We start from the raw sequence: 22,728 nt of genomic DNA, 5'->3' as shown, positions 1-22,728 counted from the left end.
TTGGGTAGGTCCAAGATATTGATGCGTTTCAGTTGAAATGACTTTGAGTTGTCATCTCTACAGAAATGTGTTTTGAATTGCATTTTTTTCTTTGGCCATTTCAGAAAGACTTTTCTAAATCCAAAATCAAAACAGCTTTGCGTTCATCATCTGCCCAAATCTCCCTGAAAGTCATTTGGAATCGTTGGTTCTATGCCAGAAGTAGACACCCCATGACACACTAGTCACAATGCAGAGTAAGGAGGCCATTTAATGTACAGTGCAAGTCCATATCATGTTCAGATTGAGTGAAGTCTGAGCCCAACATTTTTAATGCCCATTCCCTATCTTCAACTACACTGAACACTTCAGCTCAGCTTCATGCTCAGATCAAGGAAAAAAAATATGTCAATTTCTTCACTGATACTGCTATCTCTTTACTGACTGAGTGATGACTTTGTAACAGAAAGTGAAACCCAAATATACAAGTGGATTGAGTGAAGGCAGCAATATTAGTAGAGCACATCAGTGAAATCTGAGGAAGATCTGACAATCCAATCAAAAGAGTATTTTTTTAGTTTCAGTGCTGCCATCGCTAGATGTAAAGAGTACAACCATTTGTGATGTCACTGCAGGATAATGAGAAAAAGAAAATACATTGTATAACGAGAATTCTGCAAAACTTCATTCTTTTATGAAAAGTACAATTTACACATTGCTACTGACGTATGTTAAAGAAAATATCCTTCCACCTTTTCTGAAAGAGGTAAAGTGAAGAGCTCTTTCATTACGAAAGAAAAGTGAAAATATGTTGTATTATATTCTTTATATTCTACATGTATATCACTGTCCATGCATGATGTGTTGTAGTCTTCTCATCTAGTGATGACAGCACTAAAACTTTAAATATCCTTAACTTATCAGCAGATTGTTCCATTTTCCTAAAAATTTTTGATGTGTTCTACTATTAAATACTGCTGTATTCCCTTAAAATCGACATACATGTATACAGCTGTATTTAAGAGTATACATGCATGAAAACATTCAAGTTGACTCTCATGTGATTTTGAGATTGACAAACGTAAAGGCCTACATGTATAACTTGCATTTCATATTTTTTTTAAAGGTTATGATGAATGGCTTTTCTCATGTTGAAGAAAATGCAATTTGCAAATGAAATGAAATTTTAATTGCCATTATTCATTCTGCCAAATTTCATCCCTTTCAACTTTTCCACATGATCTCAAAAGTGACAGATACCACTCTTGCTTGTTTACCTTTCACCAAGAGGCAAAAACAATTCTCAAGAGGTAAAATGATATCAATTATAAAATGGGTCCAAGAATGTAGCCAATCAGAAGCACCGAAATGTGTCACATATGTGCTCTTCATTTTCTTACTAACATGGCGATGCATGGGCATGAAAAATTTTTGCAATGAAAAAGCGCACGATGTGTTATCCTACAGCACATTACTGAAAAAGTATAAGTCTGCCAACTCTCTGATGTCATGGTGCACAGTTTACCACACACACTCAATCATTTACTAGCTAGTATTTCTGTGAGCAACTTCTAGTCAAGTAGGAGTGCTTGGGGTTAGTATAGTATTGGTGGGCATGAGGATTGGGTTTTTAACTTTTTGCAAGATACTTGTACCAAGAAACTGCTTATGAAATCATACACAGCATACCATTCTAAGAGGAATTCAAAGTTTATTAGATGAAAATTGATTTTGAAATGGCTGAGACATCCAAAAACAAAGTAAAACAAAGAGATCCTAATAAAAAGGTGGGTCCCACCTTTTATTAGGATTGCTCTGTTTTAGATATATTGGCCATTTCAAAACCAATTTTCATCAAATAAACATTGAATCCTTCTTGGAATTACAAGCACTTTCATATTTCATAGGAGGTTTGTCATTATCTCACCAGTTAGAAACATGAAGCTACGCTTCAACCCAAAACTGTACCATTCTTTTAAAGGGATCATATAGTTTTGGTTGAGACCTAATTTCAGGTTTCCAACATTTTTTAGTAAGATAATGAGAAACCTCTTATGAAATGTGAAAGAGCATGTAATACCATGATGAATTCAATGTTTATTTGATGAAAATTGGTTTTGAAATGGCTGAAATATCCAAAACAGAGCGATTCTAATAAAGTGTGGGGCCCACATTTTATTACAATCGCTTTGTTTTACTTTGTTTTTGGATGTTTCAGTAATTCCAAACACGATTTTCATCAAATAAACTTTGAATTCCTCTTAAAATGGTATGCTCTATACTATTTCATAAACTGTGTTTTCTTGGTACAAATCTCGCAAAATGTTACAAGCCCAATTTTCATCTCCACCAATACTGTACCATCCCTTTAAGACATCCTAGCTTTTGAGCAAGTTCTGCATGTAGCTGATTGGTATTCACCCATAAAGGTATAAATGTACATAAAAGTGCAGTTATAATTTTCAACCCTTTTTATCGAACAAAAAATGCACAGCATAATGTTAGTGGAGATGCAGCTCACTCTCGGGTATTCACAATTGACACTGAGACACAGGAAACACACGTTTCAATTGCACAAATCAAACAGTAAGAGAGCTCACGTAGCACTACAAAAGTGGGCATAACGATATGATTTCCATATACAGATGGAACAAATTTAAGTTTCGATAGTATTGATTGTGAGGGGCAACTGTCAGTAGACCAAAGTAAAAGAAACATCTATATTTCTAAACCCAAAAGGAGAAAACTTCCTGTTTAATGACAGCAGTGAATGAAAATATTAGGATCCATGAAATGAGTAGTAAGATCAGACAAGTTTCAGAGGGTCATGATCTTCTGAATGGCATAAAACTGTCACATGGCTTTCTCCAGAGATGCCTCTACAAGTCTCCCAGGCCATGTGGCTGTGATGTCATAGGCATAATGGTACATTTATGTTTTCTGCATGAAGTATCATACAGCCTCAAACTGAGGCTCTCCTTCATATTTTCTTGGAATGCCTTTTCGGTTTGTTTGGGTGGTGTGTGTGTTTGTGTTTTAAGCACTAAGCTGAAAATATGATATAAAATATTTGTAGCTACAAATCCTCAAAGTTGCAAAAGAGCATCCCTTTCTTTTCAGATTTTTAACTAGAATTATCACTGAAGGTGATTATTACCCCCGCCCCTAGTGTTGCTTTATAGTATGTGATGTCATGAGGACAATGACGTTAATACCAAGTTTGTGCACTTGTCAAATTGGAAACAGAATAATTTTAGTTTACTGTACAATTACAGAGTTGACACTGAGTATAAAACTTACAGCAAATGGAAACATGCTTTCCCCCAGCATCACTACACTTAAAGACCATCATACATACCAAATTTGACCTTCATAGCTTAAATGGTTTATTTTGATACAAAAATGAGTGGATACCATGGCAACACATTTTCCTAAAACTAACACATTGGTGTCTTGCAAAACTACACTTCTAGATCATGATACATACTAAATTTGACTTTAATTGCTTGAATGATGGAAAAGTTATTCGATCTGCAAGGTTTTGGTAAAATTGTGGTTACCATGGCAATGGTTTGTGTGACAAACACAAAAATTATGTGTTCCACATCTATACCTCAGGGCCATAATGCCTACCAAATTTGGTTTCAATTGCTTGAAAACTGTGGAAGAAGTTCACTCCACAGGATTTTTAAAAAAATGTGGTTACCATGGCAACGCATTGTCCGAAACAAATACAAAGGACATTTTGCAACACTACGTGCTTAAAGAGCATCATACACACCAAATTTCACCTTTATAGATTGAATGGTTCAATTTGATACAAAAATGAGTGGTTACCATGGCAACACATTTTTCTTATATTAAAGGGATTGTATAGTTTTGGTTGAGACCTACTAGTAATTTTAGGTTTCTAGCATTTTTTGGTGAGATAATGAGAAACCTCTTATGAAATATGAAAGAGCATGTAATTCTATGAGGAATTCAACGTTTATTTGATGAAAATTGGTTTTGAAATGGCTGAGATATCCAAAAAAGAGCGATTCTAATAAAGTGTGGGACCCACACTTTATTACGGTTGCTTTGTTTTACTTCGTTTTTGGATGTTTCAGTCGTTCCAAACCCGACTTTCATCAAATAAACTTTTTATTCCTCTTAAAATGGTATGCTCTGTACCATATCATCAGTGTTTTCTTGGTATCTCGCAAAAAGTTAAAGGACAAGTTCACCTTCATAAACATAAGGATTGAGAGAATGTAGCAATATTAGTAGAACACATCATTGAAAGTTTGAGGAAAATCGGACAATCCGTTAAAAAGTTATGAATTTTTAAAGTTTTTGTGCAGTAACCGCTGGATGAGAAGACTACTGCAGTGTGTGCAAAACTTAGATGTCACATGCGTACAACAATATAAGGAAAATATAAAGAGAATTTCACAAAATTTCATCTTATGAAAAAAGTACACATTCCCCCGACTCGTTACCGACAAATGTTATGGGTAATATTATTCCCCCTGCCTTTAGAAAGAGGCAAGTCAAGTGCTCTCTTATTATGCGAAAAAAGTGAAAATATGTTGAATTTTCTTTATATTTTCTTTATACTGTTGTACGCATATGACTCACAAGCTGTAGTAGTCTCCTCATCCAGCGGTTCCAAAACAGAAATATTAAAAATTCATAACTTTTGCATCGATTGTCCAATTTTCCTCAAACTTTCTTTGATGCGTTCTACTAATATTGTTGCATTCTCTCAATCCTTATGTTTATGAAGGTGAACTTGTCCTTTAAAAGCCCAATTCTCATCTCCACCAATACTGTACCATCCCTTTAATCAAGGGCGTACCGAGGGGGGGTGTTTTGGGTGTTCAAACACCCCCCTTTGCCAAAAGGGGGGTGTTTGAGGTGTTCAAACACCTCCCTTGGGCAAAAGGGAGGTGTTTGAGCTGTTCAACACCCCTCTTCAGCAATGTTTAGATGTTGACAAATGAAACAAAAGCTGTCTTTACCGCTTTTATTTCCGTTTTGAATTCCGCCTTTCCTTTCTTTTGTGTTCATTTTCTCTCTCTCTCTTCCTTGTTTTATCTTAATGTTTGTGTGGACGATGACACATTATGGAGTTACATAATATACGCACTAAAGAACTCGTGTACAGTACGTGTTAATACTACGTTACCGCACCGCGCGCGAAGCTGACGCGCAAACAGTAGACATTCCCGATCCCTGCTTTGCTTTCTGACCGAATCGCGGAGATACACGTACATTGCGCATAATGTTCAGCGTTTACCGGTATTATACCGTACGCGGTACCGTAAATTGTATATGATGCATAATATTATGTGTGTACAATGCATGCTGCGCTGCAGCCTATTATAGGCACATTGCATGCTAAGTTAGTAGTATCAACTACCGACAGTGGCCATGGTGGCGTATCTAGGGGGGGGGGGGGGGGGGCAAGTGAAAAAAAAAACGAGAAAAAGAAGAAGAAGAAAAAAAAAACCGACGAAGAAAAAAAAGAAGAAGAAGAAGAAAAAAAAAACCCTCGCCCGGACGGGGGGAAGGAGAATTGGGGGGGGGGGGGGGGAGGGGGCAGAAAACCAAATCAAACAAGATGAAAACAAAACATTAATTCCATGTTTTGTAACGCTGAAATATAAAAATTTTCGGCTCGCTCGCTGCGCCCGCTCGCCAAAATTTATCAAAAAAAAAAAAAATAAGAAGAACAAAACGTAGTGATGACGTGGAAATATAAGAATTTCGGCTCACTCACTCGTAGTAATTTAGAGTATTTTTCCAAGTCCTTAGTTTGTTGGCATAAATCGTTATTTATGAAGCCGTCACTATATCTTGATTAGAATTGTAAGATTTAATAACCAGAAAATGACAAGAATTCCATGTTTTGCAAGGTGAAATACAAAAATTGTCGGCTCGCTCGCTGCGCTCGCTCGCCAAAATTTATCAAAATTTATCAGATTTTATATCACCCCTCACAAAAACCCTTCTAAGTGCTCGAAAAGCATATCAAGTGGACTTTTTTAAGTCCCTACCGGGATGGGATTGGGGTTGAACACTGCTGGTATAAATCGTTATCTATAAGACCGTCACTATATCTTGATTAGAATTGTCATTCGAAGATTAAATAACCAAAAATGACAAGAATTCCATGTTTTGTAAGCTGAAATACAAAAATTTTCCGCTCGCTCGCTGCACTCGCTCGCCAAAATTCTTCAATATCTATTACATTTAAATCACCCTCAAAAGACCCCTTCTAAGTGCTTGAAAAAGCATATCATGTGGACTTTTGTTAAGTCCCTACCGGGATGGGGTTGGACACTGTTGGTATAAATCGTTATCTATAAGGCCGTCACTATAGTTAGAATTGTAATTCGAAGATTTAATAACCAAAAATGACAGGAATTCCATGTTATGTATAAAGCTGAAATACAAAAAATTTCGGCTAGCTTGCTGCGCTCGCTCGCCAAAATATATCAAAATTTAGGGTTGCCTATTACATTTCAATCACCCTCAAAAGACCCCTCTTAAGTGCTTCAAAAAGCATATCATGAGGACTTTGTGTTAAGTCCCTGCCGGGATGAGGTTGGGGTTGAACACTTTTTCAGAAATTAGGGGCACAATTTTCGCGCTTGCCCCGGGCGCCGTTTTCCCTAGATACGCCACTGACTACCAAGTACAGTCAGTATAGCCTACTGGAAGCAGCAAGCTCTGGAAGCTCTGGGAGTAGCAAGTTACTTGCTACTCAATGTAATTAGTAATAGCACATGGACTTGGTAATCTTTAGTAATAGTAGATATGAATTTTTTCAATGACTGAAAGTTAAAACTGAAAGATAACTGAGTGTGAGTCTACAAATTGTGGTTGGATGACTTTATTGCGCCTAAAATTCACTAGATATCTAGGTCTAGGAACAGTGGCGTAACTACGGGGGGCATGGGGGGGGGGGGGCACGTGTCCCCCCCCCCCCCCCCAATCCGCTGGTAAAAAAAAAAGAAACAAGGGAAAAAAAAACCTACGAAAATGGTAATTCAAGGGATTGTAAACTGCTTTTGAAATCGACATGAAAGAATGTTCAAGAAAAAAAGATATTTTTCTAAGATTTCTTTTAACCATAGGGCAAGTCCAAGATAAGGTCCCCTCAGAAGGCAAAAATTCATCTTTGCTCAATATTGACATGTTTGGTATCATTTTGAAGCTTATGAGTTGAAGTTTTGATTTCCATGGAGGAAAAAATTATATTACGTAAATCTATGCAAATTTCAAGGGCTTCATTTGCATAATTGTGAAACACAGCGTTACGTATGGGACATTTATAAAAATTCATATTAATTCAAAGGAAAGCAAATGATATTTGATTAATATGTGGACATAAGAAGTTCATCAAATAGTTTAACTTTGTATGAAAATTTAGGGATTATGCAAATGATTATGCAAATTAGCTCGTGTCCTATCATGAGATGTCCCATACGTAACAAATTGAGGTCATTTTTTTAGGTTTTTTCTGAAATTGCTAAGGTTATATTAATGCCCTTTTGGAAAGTTCTAATTTATTGTTTAGAGAAATTAAATACCACAGAAAAAAGAAAAAACAGCAAAAGGAATATTTTTTATGAGGCATTTAAATAATGTTACGTATGGGACAAATGCGTTACGTATGGGACATCCTCATACATAATGCATGTGAATGCATGTAGCTAGCTGGGAAGGTCTCTCAGTACACAAATGGTCAATCATCCTGAAGAAAGCATCCCAACATTGTAACTACTTTTTGAGTTATAGACACTTTAAACAATACATGTACTTGACTGAACAATTTTCAGAAAGGGGAGTGGAAAATGGCAAAATACACAATGAAAAATCAGCATTAAAGGGATGGTATAGTTTTTTGTAGAAACAGGGATTCAGTTTTCAACATTTAATGAGATGATTGGAAACCAATTATATGAATTACTAAAGAGCATACAATCCTAAGACAAGAGGAATTCAAAGTTTAGTGACGGAGATCCAATTTGAAATGGTTGTGATATAAATATTTAAAAAAATATAAAGTAAAACGATTTTTTTTTTATTGCAAGTGATACAAAAAATTGTCCTTATTCAGGTTTCAATAATAGCCACGACAAAATTCATGGGTATACATACTGAGGTGTGACTCGAATCAATGACCTGACTGCTAGACAGACATCATATATCTACTCGATCACTGAGGTTCCACGCAGCAGGTATTGCTTATTTATAGAAATTAATATTTCTTGTGTCAAGTTGTTTTTTATTGAAACAAAATGGCAAACTGCCCATCATCAATGGAAGTAAACACTTTAAACTATTCAATTTTTCAGTAGTAACTATCCTGATAGAAATAGGGCATACACGTGTACATACTCCGGTTGGTCATAAAAATATAGAATATGATTAAATATGATTATGATGGTAAATATTTGGGGAATATTGTTCCCTTGTCAATCTGAATCAGTATTTGAGTAGTTTCAGCTGATTCCATTTCAATAATTATGCAAAAAATTTTTATATGGGCATTTTGCTAAATTATTTTGCAAAATACCCATAAACATGTCTCTCCACACACTAAACGAATGGGGGACAAAGGGCATGCATACTCAGGTTGGTCATAAAAATATAAAAATATGATTGAATATGATTAGGATGGTGAATATTTGGGGAATATTGTTTCCTTGACAATCTGGATCAGTATTTGAGTAGTTTCAACTGATTTTACTTCAATAATTATGCAAAATACCCATAAACATGGTTCTTCACACACTAAATGAATGGGGGACAAACTGTCCCATACGTAACTGTCCCATACGTAACACGTCATGTCTGTCTTTAATCAGAACCTGTAATTAGAGCTTTTTACCTAATGACAAGAAACTTACCTGTGATAATCTTGAGTGTTGTGACTTTCATCACAGTGAGTTACAAGTTGTAGAATGAAATACTTTCAGAGAGTTTTGAGGTTGAAAAAAATGTTCAAAAAAACAAAATTTTTCTGGTCCCATACGTAACGGCACTTATTTTCTCTTCTAGAATATAACTGTGAAGGTCATTTTTCTCCATTTTTTGCATGATTATACTTCTCCTAGATATCAATCACCATGATAAAGTTTAATATGATCAAAAGCCATTAACACTATTTTTCAGGTCATAAAAGTCTCTGAATGTCCCATACGTAACGCGCGTGTTATCTTGGACTTGCCCCATAATAAAGAGGTATAACATTGTTCAAAAAGCCCGGAGTCGACAAAAGATTGTGATTCAGCGTGACTCCTGGTTGGCATTTTGAATACAAGCAGGATGTGCGCAGTGACTCAGAATATCGGAATGGCAAAAAGAGTCGCTGCAATGTTGCGCAATGTGATGTTTGATAGGTTGTACACATTTGCTATCAAAGCTTGATCATTGATTATGCAGTGTTGCTATACATACTAGTCTATATTAAAATGCCTCGCATTGCCAATAATAAGACTTGACCTTGGCTATTTCCTAACTTTTCCATCTATATGAAACACACACACTCACAAACACAAACAAATTAGGGGATGCTCTATATAAAGTACAGATTTTGGACATCCTTCTCCCGCTTGGTCATTTCGACGCCCCCTCGCTGGTCATACCTCCCCCAATCATGAACATAAACCGACACCCTTGACTACCAGTGGCGGATCCAGGGGGCGCACCGGGCGCCCCCTCCCTCCAATGCGAAAAAAATATACATGTAGCTACAAACGACAGTTTTTGGACGGTAAAATGTCAAAATTTTTAAGATCGCTCGCCTCGCTCGCTCGCATTTAACCGTTATATGCCATTCTCCTGATGTTACTGCCAGTAATTGCTAGCAGTTGCGCCCGGTGCGCCCGCCCCCCCCCCCCCCCCCCCCCCCCCCCGAATTTCCAAAGCGAAAAAATATAGCTACAAACGGCAGTTTGGGGACTGTAAAATGTCAAAATTTTCAAGCTCGCTCGCTTCGCTCGCTCGCATTTAATCGTTATGCAATTCTCCTGATGTTGCTGTCAGTAATTGCCAGCAGCAATTACGCCCGGTGCGCCCCCTCCCCTTAATTTCCAAAGCGAAAAAATATAGCTACAAACGGCAGTTTTTGGACTGTAAAATGTCACAATTTTCAAGCTCGCTCGTTTCCTTTCGCTCGCATTTAATCGTTATGCAATTCTCCTGATGTTGCTGTCAGTAATTGCCAGCAGTTGCGCCCGGTGCGCCCCCCTCCCCTTAATTTCCAAAGCGAAAAAATATAGCTACAAACGGCAGTTTGGGGACTGTAAAATGTCAAAATTTTCAAGCTCGCTCGCTTCGCTCGCTCGCATTTAATGTTATGCAATTCTCCTGATGTTGCTGTCAGTAATTGCCAGCAGTTGCGCCCGGTGCGCCCCCTCCCCTTAATTTCCAAAGCGAAAAAATATAGCTACAAACGGCAGTTTTTCGACTGTAAAATGTCAAAATTTTCAAGCTCGCTCGCTTCGCTCGCTCGCATTTAACCGTTATGCAATTCTCCTGATGTTGTTGTCAATAATTGCTAGCAGTTGCGCCCGGTGCGCCCCTCCCCTTAATTTCCAAAGCGAAAAAATATAGCTACAAACGGCAGTTTTGGGACTGTAAAATGTCAAAATTTTCAAGCTCGCTCGCTTCGCTCGCTCGCATTTAATCGTTATGCAATTCTCCTGATGTTGCTGTCAATAATTGCCAGCAGTTGCGCCCGGTGCGCCCCCTCCCCTTAATTTCCAAAGCGAAAAAATATAGCTACAAACGGCAGTTTGGGGACTGTAAAATGTCAAAATTTTCAAGCTCGCTCGCTTCGCTCGCTCGCATTTAATCGTTATGTTATTCTCCTGATGTTGCTGTCAGTAATTGCCAGCAGTTGCGCCCGGTGCGCCCCCTCCCCTTAATTTCCAAAGCGAAAAAATATAGCTACAAACGGCAGTTTGGGGACTGTAAAATGTCAAAATTATCAAGCTGGCTCGCTTCGCTCGCTCGCATTTAATCGTTATGCAATTCTCCTGATGTTACTGCCAGCAACTGCCAGCAGTTGCACCCGGTGCAACCCCCTTAATTTCCAAAGCAAATATATATATACATATATTATTATATATAGCTACAAACGGCAGTTTGGGGACTGTAAAATGTCAAAATTTTCAAGCTCGCTCGCTCCGCTCGCTCGCATTTAATTGTACAGTTATGCAATTCTGATGTTGCTTCCATGAGGTGCCCCCCCCCATGTTTTGACCCACGGTACGCCACTGAACACCCCCCTTTAAAAAATCCTGGGTACGCCTATGCCTTTATACATTGGTGTCTTGCATAACTACACCTCCCGATCATCATACATACTAAATTTGACCTTAATTGCTTGAATGATGTGGAAGTTATTCAATCCACAAGGTTTTGGTAAAATTATGGTTACCATGGCAATGCTTTGTCCGACAAACACAAAAATCATGTGTTCCACATCTATGCCTCAAGGCCATAATGCCTACCAAATTTGATTTAAATTGCTTCAAAACTGTGGAAGCTGTTCACTCCACAAGATTTCGAAGAAAACATGCAGTTACCATGGCAACGCTTTGTCAAGTACAAACACAAAGAGTGTCTTGCATAACTACACCTTTAGATCATAATAGATACCAATTTCGAAATTAATTGCTTAAATACTATGGAAGTTATTCAATCCACAAGGTTTTGGTAAAATTGTGGTTACCATGGCAATGCAATGTCTGACAAACACAAAAAAATGTCTTGCACATTTATACCTCAATATCATCATTTACCCAAAGTTTCATTTAAATTGCTTCAAAACTGTAGGAGGAGTTCGCGAAGCAAGATTTTGCAACAGACCGACCGACCGCCCGCCCGACCGCCCGACCGCCCGACCAACATCACGGTCATTCCTACAGTATATACCCCCTTCACACTATGTGTGGCGGGGGTATGAAAATAGTGGCATAGACCTATTGTTACTTTGATGATTTTTATGTTACAGCTGTGATAAGTGATGTTACAGTCAAGTAACCTTACTATCGTGAAGTTCCTTTAGCTTTCAGACCAGTTAATCGACATTCACTGTGTGCCACTTTGCTATTAAAAACTGACACAAACTTGTTGCTATGGAAGATGGCACCCAAAGATATTTCTCAGAATTACAAATGTGGCTATCCTGGTGAATAGCCCTTCAGCATAGAAGAAAGTAATGATATAGCCTACACAGGTGGGCAGTGTGGAAGTAGAAAAACAGGGTCTGCAAAGGGAGATAGACTGGCCCTATGACTAAATGTGATCGGGCTGGTGACAGACATCTTATTGAGGGAGCCTAGTCTTTCCAATTAGACACTTTACGACTGTGGCACGGACATGTGAACTCCTTCCAATTGAAATATTGAGTCACAATTCAATGGAATCATGATATGTGCCATTCATCATCCAGATATAGAAAGTAACACACTTATGGATATAGGTCCCACTGGAAGCTACATTGTATCTAAACCAATAGGGCAGGAAAAAGAATGTGCCTCATTGCCCACATATTCTATCATAATTTGCCCTAGTTATGAGGTTCAATATTGGGCACAATGTTCAACTGATAAAGCACGGACTGCTTACAGTTTCCAGATGTTTCATTTCCACCAGTGCAATGCTCGCGTGATTGCAAATTTTCTCTCATTCATTTCTTAAACGTTTGGTGTTACCCAAATTAAAGTTCTTTGACAGCTTGGTCCAAAGTACAGCATTATGTAAGCTGCCCATGCAAGCACTCTTTATAAACCACAGGGAGGAATAAAGGGGAGGGGCATCATAACTTCATTTTAAACCTAAATTCATGCAAATAGGCAGCATCTGACAGCATCTAATATGCACATACATGTATACACACACAAAAAATGAAATGATGTTTATGAGGAAGACAATCCTATGCACAGTCGATCAATACATCGGTGTATCACATGATAGTGCATCTTTATGCTTGGAAGTAAGTTTAAGAGGTACCGGTACATGGAAGTGAGTGTAGGAGGTACAATGCACACATGTACAAGGTATATTGGGGAGTGTGAACAAACAACTATTTTTGGTTTCTCAGATTCTTATTAAATGTGGCCATTACTAAGTTCTGAGTCTCTACATGTACAGATGTATGTGGCATCACAGCTACAATTGTAGCACAACAAAAGCTAAACGAATGCAGGACATGCTGTAGGCCTCTCTCAGTATCCCAGGAAGACAAATTTGCTTAATTGACAAGTGACAAGCAATATCAGGAAGCATGTATGGATGATGATAATCACACAAATAACCTGTACTATGTACAGACATGTATACACAAGATATCTGCAGTGCACAGGGGTTTCATTTATCGACTTGTATACACTGTACAAATGTAGGAATAAAACTGCAGTTGGGATACGAGCACTGGACAGTTCTGTCACATGTTTTTCTCATGTTAAATATGAATGTCAATTTTCATTGAACAACTCTCTTTACTATCCACTTGCTTCTTACTGTATCAAAAATAGGCAAAATATATTTTAACAAATCATATAATGTAGGCCTACATTGATATACTTGCTTACAATAAATTATCAACTGGCATTAAAAGTTGACTGGAGTCATTTTGCAGACACACATGGGATTGGAACACAGAATGTTTTTTGAGAAGCTGTGACATACAAAAGCAGATTGATCTTGAACGTAGAAGAAATGTGTACCATGTGATCAGCTAAGCATGTTATTGAAGAAGATAACCAACCTCTACAATTTGAACTACTAAACACAATATTTGCCAAAAGTATCACAGTAAAATCATCACAAAATCAGGTTCAATCAGCAGCCAGAGTTATTTGTTGTACAATGTACAGATTGAATGAATCCCAACTTTGAAACTCCTAGGTATGCTTGTAAAAACTTCATACCAGTATAGATCAATAAAAATGTAGCTGACAATTAAAAGGACTCTTGACAGTATTTTTCAAAACAAACACAGTTCTGTGAGTTATTTCACTTTGGAAATTTGTGAGGTTTTCTTTACTACCACCTGACTGGTAAAAATGTCACATGATAGAAAAGTCACATTCCAAAGTCATTTTCCCATCAATTCCACAAACTTTAACATCATATCTCTCTGATAGTCAAGAACTATAGCTCTTTTCACAGGGCAAGAAAAATTCCACTCTTTCACTGATCAATTGTCTTCGTCAAGAATGAACCTTGCCACCAAGCTAGTCTAGAACCATAGACTATAGTTTTGGGGGGAAGTAAGACAAGTCTTGCTAGATTAAGGGTAATCCCCTTCTCTGCTAACCAGCTGGTCTGACAGAGGAGGTACTCCCTGGCCTGGAACGTCTCTCTTTACTACCTCGACACCTTTTCACCTTACTGTACATTAGTTACAATAGTTACATTGTACGTTCACACGCAGTTGCCAAACTTGAAGTTTAGGTCGAAAATTTAAAGGACACAGTCCACCTTCATATACATAAGGATTGAGAAAATGCAACCATATTAGTATAACACATCAGTGAAAGTTTGAGGAAAATTGGACAATCCGTTCAAAAGTTACGAATATTTTAAGTATCTGCGCAGTCACTGCTGTAAGAGAAGACAACTACAGTGTATGATGTCATATGCCTACAACTATGTAAGGAAAATAAAAAGAGAATTTCACAAAACTTTACTTTTTGAATAAAGTGCATATTTCTTCGACTTGCTACTGACGTATCACATATTAAGGGTAATATTATTCCCCCCTGCCTTCTGAAAGAGAGAAGTAGAGTGTTCTTTTCTTATGGGAGAAAAATGGAAATATGTTGAATTTTCTTTATTCTTTCTTTATATCGTTGTACTCATGTGACATCATAAGCTATAGTAGTCTTTTCATCCAGCCGTGCCTGAGCAGAAACTTCTAAAATTCATAACTTTTGAATGGATTGTCTGATTTTGCTCAAACTCTCACAGATGTGTTCTACTAATATTGCTGCATTCACTCAACCCACATGTCAATGAAGGTGTTCTTGTCCTTTAACTGTCGATGATTAGCTCCACTCGTGAATTCATGATGCAGGTTCACACGCGCACCTAAACTTTAAGTTACAACTTACAAGCAAATTCTACTCAATGATTACGCCGGAAGTGAAGAGTCTTTGCTATTGACCTCGTGCCCATACAAATAGCACAGCTAGAGGTTGACCCGGGTGCGAACGAGAAGCGAGGGTCACGCTAACTCATTAAGCTCGTTGATTATTGTGTACACATGGAGTGAAACTACGAGTACCAGTACAGGACCCCCTGTGGTTCATGGAGAGAGTGCCACAAACCCTAAGATGTCTCGTGGTTCTAATCAGCGACTAACTTTCGAGTGCTTCCACACTGTGCTAAACTACAAGCTAACATGACTAAACATGACAAAAGTGACAATGGTACATGTACACATGTCAAAAAAAAAAAGACTCCAGATGGTTTTTCCCATTCAGGTTGTTTTCTGATGTACTATTATGACTGAAGTGGGTATCTCACTGGATCACAGGGCATTCAAAAAATTATACTAGAATGGTATAGCTATACCAAAACGGTATAGCTATACGATAAATTTATACGTCTGAACGCTGACTTATGAAACAACGTATAAAGAAACGACGTATAGTGAAATGATGGTCAGAGCATCGTTTCGAACTAGAACTCGATAACGAATGAGCATTCCATGTGCGTCTGAATGTATGGCGACCATAGAATGGTATAACTGGGCGGGGCTTAATGGGAGCGCACACGAAAGGTGACCCAACAGCTGTCACTCATGACTATAACAGCATGCGCAGTTGGAAACTGCACATATCTATACGACGTTTCCCAGAATAGTCGAAATTAGTGTCTGAATGGTCTGTCGGCTATACGAATTACGATGATTCTTTATACTTCGTTTTGTTATTGAGTTTTGGTATAAAATGGCATGCGTCTGAATAGGGGGTTAGAGACTACAAATTTGCAGGTGGCGTTCTGATGTCTACTGACTCGAATCTAGCTGGTTGCCGAAACACCTCCTCCTAAGTGACATTTCCTGGAGACCAGCCCGGTCCCAAAGGAGTCACAAAAGAATTGAACATGTCCAAATTTTTTATGTCTTAGAAATGTCTTTGCGACGTCTCCTTAGTCATGGCCAAGTTGTGGAGATTAATTTATGTCTGCAAAGTGTTCGAGACTTTTCTGTGACTCTGCCATGACCCATGGTAACCTACTTCTGACAATGTGGAGACGTTGCAGAGATGTCTCCGAGGCTGTGAAGACATCTCAGAGAGGTCACAACATCCCTGCAACATCCAGGTGAATAAATTGTCACCTTTTTGGAGACGTCTCGAAAGTTGCCCTGGAGTCACAAGCTTTTTTTTCGGTCTTTTAAGTGGCATGAGTAGCGGCGGTTGCAGTGACTTCTCCAGTAAATAGACACTACAGTCTCTCAATTCATTCATTCATTCATTCATGATTTGCTGGGTTTGTGCTATTTGCTGACTATAGCTAGTCACCTACATGACAGTCATGTGAACCCCTTTGTCATTGACGTGTGCGATGGACCGCTTCATCAGATTACACACCACTCTTTACAAAGGAAGTGAAGTGGAATCTTACACTTGCTTGAGCTATATGACTGTCTGACACACGGAAGCTTCGTTTTATATTCTACAGCACATCATCAGGATAGAGTATTCTGCCTCTTTCTAGCTGGAGGGGACAAAATTACAACAGGCAACGTTGTTCACTGCAGGTAATCCGGTTCATGACTGTTGAATGCTGTGAGATACCAAGTAAATCAGTCTAGAACACTTCAATGCACCAAAATGAGAGTTAGCTCCACTAAATCGGAGTGTGAAACAGAAACCAATAGCCAGAGCTGCACACTAACCCATCTTTTCTATTGGTCCATCTTGTCCCTGTTGGCCAGTATGATACCCAGCAGGTTTTCCCTTTTTTTACTTGTCCGAACCTAAAATTGACTAGTCTGGATCTGGATTTGGATCTGACTAGTCCTGTTCTTTCTCTCTTTTTTTCTTTGTCTTGCCTTGACAATCTCTTTATTTCTTCCAGTCGTGTCAGACTCAATAAATTTGGCAATTCCTAAAAAGTTATTGAACCAAGAGAGATTTGTACCAGTTTGGGACTCTCACACCAGCACAAGTTGCTAATATTTTAGCCCTTTCAGCTTAGCATTTCACCCAGATGAACCTGGGTTAAGTGCTGGGTGGCTTTTCAAAAATGTTACCCTAAAACCTTCCCTGGTAAACTCCTGAATGCCCCAGGAAGTCCTGGGTAACAGTAAAATGTAAAAGGTATCCAAGGTGATAAACAAAGGCCGTATCACATTACCTTGAACTACAGAAGAGCATACAACAGAAATTCAACAGGGAGCTCATTTTCTACAGCGCGTATAGTTTGTAAGTATTCTTGTAGGGTGTTTCACATTTGACTCCGTGTTGGATCTCCTGGGAGATCCCCAGAGTGATAAGTGTGAAATCGGGATAATAAAAGTCAACATAAGAACTCTGTGCAAAAAAAAAAAAAAAAAAAAAAAATGATTGATGTACTTATTGCAAAAATCAAGAATATGACTGATACTTCAAATCCCATATGATACTAACCGCAGTAGTCTGACCAGTCCTTTTTAATTCCCTATTAATAGACTGTAACTTTGCATAAGGACACAATGTCCATTCAGAAGTGTTATTTCACCCACCATGAGGAAGCTATTTACATTTGTACTTCCAATTTAATGCCAGAACTTGCTGTTACTCAGACTCCAATTTAACACACACACACACACACACTCAAAAGTTTGTAATATTCTATGAGCAATGACAACAATGAATATCCCAATTTCAAGATCATCATCCGAAAATGTCCTTGGCTCTTAATCAAATTTACCTGATACCTCCTTTGCTCTTTATATCTCTTTGTATAAAGGGATTGTCCAAGCTCCCATCAGGTCTGGTATGAATCACTAATCTACCGGTGCATGGTGGGAACTGATTCTTCTTGTCCACCTAATCCCTGGACTTGGCTTAAGCTAGTCTCCAACAAAGAGACCCTTCTCTGCTGACCGCTCTGATTAATATTGAAAGACAGCCCCCTTTGAGCCCAGGGTGTGACCGCTCTCTCTTACAAGGGGTTTCCCTGATCCTCTGATCTATTTAGATATCAACAGACGAGTTTGACTCATCTGAGAGACGTGTGTCACTTTCTTATTTGTAGTGTTACATCCCAAAATGGAATATCATTGAGGATTATGTCTTTATTTTTCTATGTGTGTGTGTGTGTGTGTGTGTGTGTGTGTATGTGTGTGTGTGACTTTATTGTATGCAGAGATCAAAGATTGGACAAGGATGGTGGATGTTGTCACCAAAAAGTATAGTTCAACAACTACTGTAATTGACAGTAGATGGATAGGTATGGTAGTTACATTAATGTTGCGAGACAGTTTAGAGAGATCTATAGATATTGGCATCATACAGCAATTACGTGTTTCAACTAAGCACTTGTTTTCAATCATTGTGTCTGTAATGTTGTGAGTCAGTTTAGTATAGATCTGGTATCATACAGCAATTACTGGTACATTCTTCAAATGAGCACATGTTTTCAATCATTGTGTCTGTTGATAGTAATTAAATCATCTAAATGTATGAAGAAGATATGAGTATTAATACTTAACAGTATCTTTTTATTTGAACACCGTCATACAGTTTGTTACTTAGGAAACTGTCAAAACAGCAGAAAGCAAGCTATTTGTGCACATGTACTTCAGAGAAGAATCTAAAGTGACATTAAAAACACAGGAGAAGGGGAATCATGGGTGGCCAAATTCATTCGTTGCCCATCAGGGTACCCATACTAGTACATTAAAAACCTAAAACAGCAAGGACAAGTGAATATTTGTGTGCATTGAAGTGTATTCTCAGCTCATTGGTACCTTGTAACATTGGTAAACTCTGTTAACAGTTGATATTCTTTGGCTGTGTGTGTGTGTACTTACAGGATAGAGATCTGTGATCAAGCTGTACACAATTTGTTACATGGTGATTCTCAAATAATCTGAGCTGGGTCAGCCTTCCCACTCTATGGTATCCCCATACTACTGGGTCTTTATTGAACAAAGTTTGTCTTACTTCAAGAGAAAGTGCAACAAATCGTACTACAATCTATCATGATTTCTGTCACACCACTGTGGATATTGTATTGTGGAAAAAGAGGAATGAGGGTTTAGAGGTCATAGATCATTTCTTGTTTTGCTTTTTGCCAATAAACATGTACACATACCTACAGCTACAGTAGCTCATCTATAAATTAGCTTCTGTGAACATGGACAGCAATAACTGCCACATTCAAATCGAGCATTCTGTAATACACTGTATGTACTTTACAAAACTTCCTCTGATATTGATTCTCTTGAGTCTGGATGATAACAATGCCATACACAGACCCACAGTACATGTATTTTTGCTTCACCCCCTGGCTGGGCACTGCACACAATTTCTTCAGCTACATTCAAATTGGAAATACATTAAAGGACAAGTTCAACCAATTATGTGTGGATTGAGTGAATGCAGCAATATTAGTATTTGCAAAGCACATTCAGCAAAAGTTTGATAAAAATCTGACGATCCATTCAAAAGGTACATATGGATCTTTGAAGTTTCTGTGCAGCCATTGCCGGATGAGAGGACTAATATAGCTTGTGTTGTCACGTATAGTGTATCACAGAGTAGAAGAATAAAATATAAGGAGATACACGTGTAACATACATAACATTTAATTTCTCATGAAAAAATTCCCTTCAACTTGTTAATAACACATACAAGCTGTACATTGTACTAAGGGTAATATTGTTCCCCCTGATTTCTGAAAGAGGCTAAGTCAAGCGCTCTTTCATTTTAATGGAAAAAAACCCACTAATTGTATCATGTCAATTCTCTTTAGGTTGATTTTCTTTTATCATTTTACAGGATCTACAAACTGCAGTTGTCTTCTTATCCAGCAGTGGCTGCACAGAAACTGGGAAAAATTCATACACCGGTAACTTTTGAATGGACGGTTCAATTTTCCCCAAACATTTACTGATGCGTTCTACTAATTATATCAATTGCTGTATTCACTCACTCCATATATTATTTAGGTAAACAGACCTTAAAGGACAAGTTCACCTTCACAGACATGTGGGTCGAGTGAATGCAGCAATATTAGTAGAACACATCAGTGAGAGTTTGAGCAAAATCGGACAATCCGTTAAAAAGTTATGAATTTTTGAAGTTTCTGCTCAGTCACAGCTGGATGAAAAGACTACTATAGCTTGTGATGTCACATGAGTACAACGATATAAAGAAAGAATAAAGAAAATTCAACATTTTTCCATTTTTCTCGCATAACAAAAGAACACTCGACTTCTCTCTTTCAGAAGGCAGGGGGAATAATATTACCCTTAACATGTAGTCAGTAGCAAGTTGAAGAACTGTGCACTTTATTCAAAAAGTAAAGTTTTGTGAAATTCTCTTTTTATTTTCCTTATAGTTGTACGCATGTGACATCATACACTGTAGTAGTCTTCTCTTCCAGCAGTGACTGCACAGATACTTAAAATATTCGTAACTTTTGAACGGATTGTCCAATTTTCCTCAAACTTTCACTGATGTGTTCTACTAATATTGCTGCATTCTCTCAATCCTTATGTATATGAAGGCGGACTTGTCCTTTAATTGGCCTTTGATAGTCCAGCAGATAACAGAGTGAAACCAGCTTGTAAAGTGCCAGGAAAGGCAAAGCAAAGCATTCCCCCAAAACATTTTATGCCCTTTTCTTTCTTTCTTTCTTTCTTTCTTTCTTTTTTTCTTACTTTTTTTTATTGTTTAAAAGAGACAGTTGTATGCTGGTCGTCTTTATTCTCACTGAAACAAATTAGAGATGATTCGTTAAGGTATGGTGCACATTCAGCTGGCTATTGCAAGAAACTTTCATTGATAGAATGAGATGTATTAGCAGTTCATAAATATCTTAGGTAATCAAAGGCAAAATCATGAATGCAAGAAACAGAGATGTAGGATGACGACTAAACTAAAATTTTCCATAAAAAATTCTGGAGAGCCAAGTGCTGTCACAAAACGTCAACGCACCTCCTGTTGACTGATTCTCCTCCTTTCATTCCACACATTTGTACTCTTCGCCATCCTGCCTCCCCCCCCCCCCCCGCCCCCCCCCCCCCAAAAAAAAAAAACAACTTCCATTTCACAAGTTTTCCTTTTCCTTTGTCTCTACTTATAAATCCATTATCAAGAGTCTCAACACAGCACAGAAACAGAAACAGCACAGCAGAAACATGCATTAGCCAATTTCTCAATTTGATACTAACCTGACATACAATATTATGCACACATTTGCACATAATATGACAATTTCATAAAAATAGTACTAGATATATAACCATCTTGTGCACATACCAATACTAATTTATCAGTCCAGGGGTGCTACACTGTATTAACAACAAGGAGATTTGAAGAAACACTTAAGCTGATGAGGACGGGCTGATTTTGCTCAAAGACACCTGACCAAGTATACTTGGACTTGCAGTTCATACCAGTAGTTGTTAAAAGTCTAGGTACAGGATTATCACCAAGTTCCAAGCAGGATTTCAGTATTTCCTCAGAAATACAGCATAAAATTGGTACAATCACAAACCTCTTCTCCAGTCTCTTTATTTTATCCAAACTCTACGGAAGAGCAGCTTCACAAATGGAATATCAGAGCCACTGAAATTCTTAGCATTGCCATGCTATAGAGCCTGGGCTATATGCATCAAATTTGTACAAATTGTGCAGAATACAGCAGACAATGTACTCTGGAATATGATGCATGCAATAATGTATGAAAAGTTATTTTCATTGATGAAAATGAGCTTAGTAAGTCAATACACTGATCAATTGACAACTGCTAAAAGGAATGCCCAAAAAGAGTGTATAGCAGACACCCAATTATAACATGAAATGAGATCTAGAATTATCATGAGAGAATTATGAAAGTTACTTGCCATTCTTTGTTTACATGTCACCACCACACAGACATGTCACCATTGATAAAACCAACGTATAAAACCATCATCACAGATTCACAGGACAGAAAAATAAAGTTTAACATTCTGCAACTCACCTTTACTATGGCAAGGCAATACTTTAGCTTGTGCTTCATGGAGACATTTCTGTTCATATATCACAAAGCTCAGGTCGGAACTTCCCATTAAAAGTTTTCCTTTCCTTTTAATTCCTTCCATGTTGACGATATTCATCTCAAGCTCACTTCGCCAGCTTCAAAAAAAAAAAAAAAATCTATCCGCCAGTCAAGTTGAGAACAAACCAAAAGTACACCACGCCAGGCCAGGCCAGTGCAAATTCGATCAAGATCAGAATGGAACTTTAGATAAAACTTTGATTTTTTTTTTCCTGAAATCAGTTCGGGTTACTTTAGCAGAATATGCTTGCTCTAAACTGAAATGTTGTCCGCGATCTTGCGAAAATTGTGTATCGCACTGATAATTAGATAGAAGCGGGATCTCTGCGTCAACGAAAACACAGATCACACCGTATACATCCAATACTATAGCTATTAAATAGTCAATACATGCGTGAACGAGCCATGAATTCAGCGGTGATTGGAGCGGTATGGTCCCCTGTAGTTTACCGCAACGAGATGTGGTGACAACCC

The 22,728-nt window shown here is 38.0% G+C and overlaps 1 protein-coding gene across 1 annotated transcript in view; it reads right to left on the bottom strand.

The window, feature by feature from the left end:
- LOC139725545 (uncharacterized) overlaps positions 1-22,367 on the bottom strand; it is a 62,172-nt gene extending 39,805 nt beyond the window's left edge. Inside the window, exon 1 of the mRNA XM_071636632.1 lies at positions 22,177-22,367. Coding sequence (XP_071492733.1) covers positions 22,177-22,312 — 136 coding nt within the window. The 5' untranslated portion in view covers positions 22,313-22,367. The remainder of the gene's footprint in view (positions 1-22,176) is intronic.
- Between the last annotated feature and the right edge of the window lie 361 nt (positions 22,368-22,728).

This window comes from Diadema antillarum, unplaced genomic scaffold (genome assembly GCF_040938485.1).
Source record: "Diadema antillarum isolate AM-2024a unplaced genomic scaffold, OU_Dant_1.0 seq00000049_RagTag, whole genome shotgun sequence".
NCBI lineage: Eukaryota > Metazoa > Echinodermata > Echinoidea > Diadematoida > Diadematidae > Diadema > Diadema antillarum.
Note: the sequence above shows the minus strand (reverse complement) of the source record. Positions and strands in the feature narration are given on the sequence as shown.